This window comes from Pleuronectes platessa, chromosome 5, assembly GCF_947347685.1.
Source record: "Pleuronectes platessa chromosome 5, fPlePla1.1, whole genome shotgun sequence".
Taxonomy (NCBI): Eukaryota; Metazoa; Chordata; class Actinopteri; order Pleuronectiformes; family Pleuronectidae; genus Pleuronectes; species Pleuronectes platessa.
This window is the reverse complement of record NC_070630.1, coordinates 19826703-19834392: the sequence shown is the minus strand read 5'-3', so window position 1 is coordinate 19834392 and position 7690 is coordinate 19826703. Positions and strand designations below refer to the sequence as shown.

Genomic DNA, 7690 nt, shown 5'->3' with positions numbered 1-7690 from the left:
ATCATCTTCGCTTTGGACGCTCGAGCCTTTTTTACGCATGCAGGGAGAAATCTGTGGTGACACCTGATCGACTGGCTCCTCCGCGCTCATTGACCCGGGGAGCTCCAGGCGAACCAGGGAGGGAGGAAGCAGATACCCGGTCAATGCTCGGCCTGCGCTGTTGATTTGGTTTTGTGTCTGTGCGCTTCATCTGCGGGGTTGTAGCCCAGTCAGCCAAAGCCATGGTCCACTGCGCCGGCTGCGAGAGGCCTATCCTGGACCGCTTTCTGCTCAACGTGCTGGACAGAGCCTGGCACGTCAAATGCGTGCAGTGCTGCGAGTGCAAATGTAATTTAACTGAGAAATGCTTTTCACGAGAGGGGAGACTGTACTGCAAGAATGATTTCTTTAGGTAAGCGCGGAGAAGGTGGCAGACAAACTCCACAACAGTGTTTCTGTGTATTTATGTGTGTGGTCTAAGTGGACAGCGAGCAGCAGGCTAACAAACACAAACCTTTAATATTTTTATTTTTTGTATTATCGAGAAATATAAAGCGCAGCTGAAAACAAGAGCATAGACGTGAGGGCACAATCCTTAAAATAGAAGGAAACCGTATTAATTTATTATTTCGTAATAATAAATAGTTTTTGTGGATACAGTGCTTATCATAATGATCCTCAATATAATGTACAACTTTTACATGAGTTGTATTGCTCAACAATAACCTGGGGGAAAAAATAAGGCATATTTAATACAGTTTAATTCAGAGAATCGTTAAAATAAAATAAGGGAAATCCTTTAAAACATTTTTAGTTTGAAAAAAATTGTTAGTTTTGATTAACAAGATCTTAGGAGTAGATATACGAAATTGTAAAAAAAATTCTGCATAGGCTGTATCCAATGTTTACTGTGAACTCTTCAGTTCATTTAGTTTTGCTCTGAATAAGTGAACAGAGTGAGCGGTCCGTGCCTGAAGGCGTGAGTGAGGACTTGCAGGTGATAAGCCTTGATTAAGAGCGAGTAATTAAAAGCTTGTTAATTTGAATTATCATGCAAAACAACAACAAAAGAGAGGCGGCCACATTAAACGCGTGTGCACTCGCTCTCAGCGGGGTGGTGGGTGTTAGGAAATCGAGGAAATCACAGTTTGGGGTGTTTCTCTTTACAGCACGCAGGGAGTCCGGGTGGGGTAGTGGAGGTGGTGGTGGTGCTGGTGGGGGACGCACAGGATCAAACCCCGGCCAGAGGAGCCGCTGCCCGGTGTGTTTGCTCAGTCCGACTGAGGGGGACGTGATAAGTGGATTTGAATAGTAAACTAGCTGAAAAGATCAAGTCCGCAGACAATGCAATCACAGACGTGCGGTCAACAAGCGGTGCACGCCGCTCAATACACATTGTTTAACGGGGAAGTCAATGGCACGGCCGTAATTTATTATTCCACAGCCAACCTGCTGAGCCCGCGAGTTCACTGAGCGTCCGCGTGCAGGAAAGTGTAGACATGGAAATGTAGAAGGAAAAAAAAGTAGATGTACACTGGAGTCTGGAGAAAGTAAATAATTTGTTATTAATATAGGAAAAAAATAGATTGAGTTCATGCACAAAATTATATATGACAAATAAAATAATGAGCATATTTTACCAGTATGACCAAACCATACAAAAACAGGTTTTAAATTATTAATAGTATTAGTATTGTTAGTGTCATTATTATTATTGTTATAAGTAGTATTATTATCATCATCATCATTATTATTATTATTATTATTAATATGTTAGTATTGCAGCTTCATTCTTGATTTATTTAATTGCATAATGTTTAAATGTTTTTTTAATCCTGTTTTGAAGTTTGAAAATAAGCCGTTTTCTTTTAGTCAACACCATTAATATATCTGGTGGTGACCTGTTCTTTTTCACTGTGGATATTTATGCTCTGAATATTATATACTCGAGTACAAGATTTAAAGTTTAAGTGTGGACACCATATTTTTAAATGGTGTAACAAAAGCATCAGGAATCAAGTGTCTAGACTCTGTTATAAATGATTTGGTTAATTTCAGGCCTGCACAAAAACTGTGAAAAATAATGTTAATCAGCGTCTATGTTCGACAAAAGGCGGATAATTCCTTCCCACAATCTCCGCCTTATCTCCAAACCTGACCTGAGGATGATTAGCTTTTTTTTAATCCAAATGGGTTTATTTGTGAAACAAATATAATGTAAATACATATTTTATGATAATAATAATAACCCTGGCCCCCTCTTCTCCCGCAGGCGGTTTGGCACCAAGTGCAGCGGTTGCTCGCAGGGCATCTCTCCGAACGACCTGGTCCGGAGGGCCCGGAGCAAAGTGTTTCACCTCAACTGCTTCACCTGCATGATGTGCAATAAGCAGCTCTCCACCGGCGAGGAGCTCTACATCATAGACGAGAACAAATTCGTTTGCAAAGAAGACTATATAAGCAACAGCAATGGAAAGGACGCCAGCCTCCTCTCAGGTAAGGAGGAAACCCTGCGAGTGCGTGCGTGCGTGTGTCACTCTGTGTGCGTGTGTTTGTGTGAGCACAAGGCGGAATACATTGTGATGGATGTGATGTGTTCAGCCCCACAGTGGCTTCATCATTTCCATGACCAGGACTTAGACGGCATTCTGAGAGCAGGGCCCGACAAAAAAAACATATAGATCATTCTGCTCCCTAATGCGTAATATGTCCACTTCAGGCCGCTCCTCTGTCTGAGCGCTCTGAAGATGTTGCTCTGTGATGTAAATATGTTGCATGGGTTTGATCATCAATAGGTGTAAAATGTAGGGATTTTAGCAGAGTAAAAAAGAAACGCGCACAAATAAGCTGTTTTTTTATTTGCTAAATGAATGCTATGTGCATGCATAAGTGCTGTTCCAATGCGTAGAACCCAAATGAACATTTCAGAAAATATAGTTTACTTCCTATTAATGTACCATCGCGGACCTGAGGTCATAGTTCAGAATCGGATGAGGATGAATTCCACTGCTCTGATCGCCATATTTCCTATTTCTGCAGTAACGGCATGCAGCGACCCGAGTTTATCACCGGACTCTCAAGACCAGCTACAGGACGACGTGGTGCTAAAGGACACGGAGATCGCGGCGCTGTCCGACAAGGAGACGGTGAACAACGAGAACGACGACCAGAACCTCGGGGGGAAGCGGCGCGGCCCGCGGACCACCATCAAGGCCAAGCAGCTGGAGACGCTGAAGGCGGCGTTCGCGGCCACCCCCAAACCCACCCGACACATCAGGGAGCAGCTGGCCCAGGAGACCGGCCTCAACATGAGGGTCATCCAGGTAAAGAAACGGGCTGCACGGAGCGTCCACCCTGGGCTCCTGCAAACTGGAGCATCTATTTGACTTTAAGTTCATCCATTGATTTACCAGTAAATACATATTTATTTAATAGCACGTATTTAATGGCAAATCGGACTCTCTCTCAAAGGGGGGACCGTCTGCCCCACGACATTAGCTACAACATGATTTGATAGTAAATCTTGAAAAAATCTTAAGTATTATGGAGATAAAATTCAGCCACTCAGAGGTTGGGGAGGTGGGCCCGCGCCTTTTTCATTTTTATTTTATTTTATAGGGTGTCACGCATCCATTAAAAGGTGTGATGTAACAGCTTATATTTTATAGGAGAGAGAAAAAAATGTCCCTGCCAAGATGCCAGACTGCCACGACCGCGCAGGCCTTATCCCATCAGAGAGGCTCCACCTCCCCCACCACCCATCCATCCGTCCCATCCCGTCCCCTCACCTCCCCCTCTCCCATCTTTCGCCCCTCTTTAAAGGAGGCCTCTTCCTTCCAAAACTGCGCCGTCACATTGATTTCATTAAGCCAAACGATTGGCCTGAGCGACGAGGCTGGTTTGGAGACGGGTAATTTATATGGGCCTTTTTTTTTTTGTGGGAATTCTTGGCGCCCGGGACGAGGCAGAGTCGCCAACTGGCGCCGGACTGCTGGGAGCGCTGGGAGTGCTGGCACAGCGCTGCCATCACGTTTTGCGCGCACATTTAGCCACGCTGAGAGCAGCTCAGCCAAGTGGAACAGGCAGAAATCGGTTTCAAGGGTCCTCGGACGGTCTCCTCACACCTCTGAATTACAACAGGCCCTGCGATGAGTTAAACAAGGAGCAGCACAGACAACTGACGCACCTTTGTCATTATCCAGTTGTCATCATTATGACCACTGATTTCGTATGATGTGTGCTAAAAAACGTGTTTCATGCTGCGCACCGAAGGGTTGACACTGAATGATAAGTCATGTGCAAACGACTATTATCTCCTATCACACATTCGCAGGGGAAAATAGAGCCTTTTTCCATCTTTATTTCGCGGACGGGTTTCTCTTTCCTTTTTTTTCTGGAGGAGATGGGGATGATGTAGAGGTAAAAAACGGTTTAACATAACAGATTAATAGCGATAAAGTGAGAGTGCCGACGCACGGATAGGTAGACTATCTAATATGTATGAGCACGAGGGGGGAAACGGGAAGAGCGTAATTAAAGGAATCCGGCCTATAGATTAGGAAATGATAACCTCCAAGAGCCTGGTAATATATTGGAAACAACCCTCCTATTAAGTATTAATTGGAGATTTTAAACCCCCGCTGCTCCAGCCTCCAGTCGGGGTAAATGGAGGGTTAAAGGACCATTAGGGAGGTTAGATGTGATGCTCGCTCCTGTAAAGATAATTGGGCGCGATCGCCTCCACCGCGGAGCGTCGCGGGTTAAAGGCACCGGCTCATCACGCGCGCCGCAAAACACACAGAGCGCGCGGTTGTTTACTCCAGCGAGGAGCCAAATGTGGTGCAGGCGCCAAGGTAAATATGACACCTAATTACACTTTCTTTTCCACGGGGTCGGGTTTGCACAGCCGCGTTTACCTGCTTAGTCACAAAAATAGCAGCGCGAATTTATTATTGTTTTTTCTTTCATTTTTATTCCAACATTGTTTTTCTCCATCATCCCATCTCGTCCTCCCTCCTCTCACCTCCCACGAAAAAAAAAAAGCCATTGACGTGCAATCAAAATGGCGTCATCAGCAGCATACTGCGTATTTCGATTCCGAGTATCAGGAGTTGACCCATATGTGTGTGTGTGTGTGTGTCCAGGTCTGGTTCCAGAACCGACGGTCCAAAGAGAGACGCATGAAGCAGCTGAGCGCGCTGGGCGCCAGGAGGCACGCGTTCTTCCGCAGCCCGAGGCGGATGAGGACGCTGGTGGACCGGCTGGAGCCCGGGGAGCTCATCCCCAACGGGCCCTTCTCCTACTATGGAGGTATGTTTACAGTTTAGCTCATTTGATCAAAGAAAGAAAATGTGTCTCATATTTTTGTAGTTCATGTCAACATTATGTATATGTGTAATATAGGCCTTATATAAACATTGTTTTACACTATATATGTATAATGTAGCCTATTGTTACCTTTTCTACCCTTTTCCCCACTATTTATTTATTATCAATGGGTTCAGTAAAACGTTTTATTTAACTTTTTCTTTAATTAATTTTTGCATGTTTCCGTATTTCCTCTGAGCAAAACCATTTTTTCATCTCATCATCAGCTAAAATGTTGAATAAGTTGTATGATTTAGGTTTTTGTTATTGTCCTTTAGGAATTACTCCGCATGCATATGGTTTCCTTCCTGAGCTTCTTTCACTAAAAGCACACTGTAATTTAAAATGCAAGCCCAAAATAATATATATATAAAACAAAAGTGTAGCTTACAGTTATTATGGCAGCTTTGGATATTCACCCAGAAGGTTCTTTTAAAAACACAGTGAGAAGAGATGTTAGTCAGTGTGCATCACCTCATTCACTGAGTTAAGTTTAAGTGACGTTACTTCACATTTGAGTGACTTGATACCACGCTCTGCCTTCAAGTGCCTTGGAATATATGATAATTTTCAGAGAATTTCATTTGTGCTCAGGCCTTTGTCTTTTCTGCTGAAGCAAAACGTCTAATAATATTATGCTGAACTTAAAAAAAAAGAAGAAAAGATCTGTCTCAGTAGGTAGAACTGCTGATGAAATGGCCCCCATTTTAATTAATTTTGTGGCCACGTTGTTCTCCCCACCCAATTGCAGTTTTGATTTAAGTGTAACGTGCACTGTGACTAATGTAGCACGGCGAGGGTCTTTCTCCCTCACTAATACAAATCAAGCTATATATATTGAATGAATTCCTCAACGTCTCTGGATTTTTTTTATGCAAACCCATTGTTCTCTGAGCTAACGTTGATTTTTTATGTTATTATTCTTCGTCTCTTGGATCTACAGATTATCAAAGCGAGTACTACGGCCCAGGAGGGAATTATGACTTCTTTCCACAGGGGCCTCCGTCGTCGCAGGCCCAGACCCCGGTCGATCTCCCCTTCGTGCCCTCCTCAGGCCCCACGGGCACCCCCCTCGGAGGTATGGACCACCCTCTGCCGGGCCACCACCCCTCCAGCGAGGTGCAGCGCTTCTCCGACATCATGTCCCACCACCCAGGGGACTCTCCCAGCCCCGAGCCCGGAATCCCGGGGGCCCTGCACGGCCTCTCCTCTGAGGTGTTCGGCCCCAGTCCACCTTTTACCTCACTGTCGCTGAACGGCAGCGGATACAGCAACCACCTGTCCCACCCGCCCTCGGAAATGAACGAGGGCACTGTGTGGTAGCTTTTTCAGAGAGCAGACTTTACTGGCGAGAGATTCGGTAATGGAGGGCGGAGAGGTTTGGTGGTGATGGGGGGCTGGAATCGAGAACGGGGACTTGGATATCAACAGGGTTAGGGCAACACCTTTGAATCTTTCTCTTTTTTTTAGGGGAGGGGGGGGGGGGCAGTTTTCATATTTATTTATTTATTTCCCCTCATGATTTGTTGGTCCTATTTGTGGGGGAAGCTTATCTGGCATTTAAATCATGCTCAAGAACATTGTCTTCAGTGTTGTGTTTGGGTGTTTCAGTTGCTTCTTTTTCCCACTCCCTGCATCCAAAACTGGACTTACAAAAGAGTAATAATATAAAAAGCCGAACAAAAAACAATTACAAAAAAATGTGCGAGACTGCTGAACAGCCCCTTATCCTGCCCTCTGTCCTCGGACCTGTGGGGCACCATGTCACCCCTCCTGATGCTGTCAGTGGCCCAGCATAACGACCAAACCCCCCCAACCCTCAAAGGTGGGGTAGAAAACATCCCTTTTCGAAATCTCCTGGTATGTTCTGAACACGAAAACATCATTAGCTACTGTCAAAGACTTCAATAGCCTTACAGAGAGACAGAATGAAGGGGCTGAGGATTGGTTGTGTGCTGACCTGGCACTGTAGGAAGGCTGAGCAGCATTCAGACTATGTTCGAGGCACTAGACACATCCCTTGTATTTATTCAGAAGCTCCTCAGACCTCTTTGCCTCTCAAGGCTCTGCCATATTGACACTCAACCTTTTTGACACTATGTTTCTGAAGGCCAGAGGAAATTACTTTTTTTTCCTCTTTTCCTCTGTGTGGACTATTTGTTTTGTCCTTTTTTTCTCTTGATTTCACAATTTCCACCAAATCTGAAGAAGGCCGCCTTCAAAAGGCAAACAGTAAAACCCTCTCTGGATTGCAAACCCTTTATTTAAAATGGAAGCGAACTTGAAATGTTGAAATGAAGTCTACCTTCTAAAAATCTTCTACTGGGGTTCTAAATGTGGGACT

General features: G+C 44.8%; 1 protein-coding gene across 1 annotated transcript; it reads left to right on the top strand.

The window, feature by feature from the left end:
* Window positions 1-221: 221 nt before the first annotated feature.
* lhx1a (LIM homeobox 1a) lies at window positions 222-6669 on the top strand. Its single transcript, XM_053423391.1, has 5 exons — window positions 222-391; window positions 2252-2475; window positions 3019-3302; window positions 5124-5289; window positions 6290-6669. The coding sequence occupies exons 1-5, from the start codon at window positions 222-224 to the stop codon at window positions 6667-6669; spliced, it is 1224 nt and encodes a 407-aa protein (XP_053279366.1).
* The last annotated feature ends 1021 nt before the right edge of the window (window positions 6670-7690 follow it).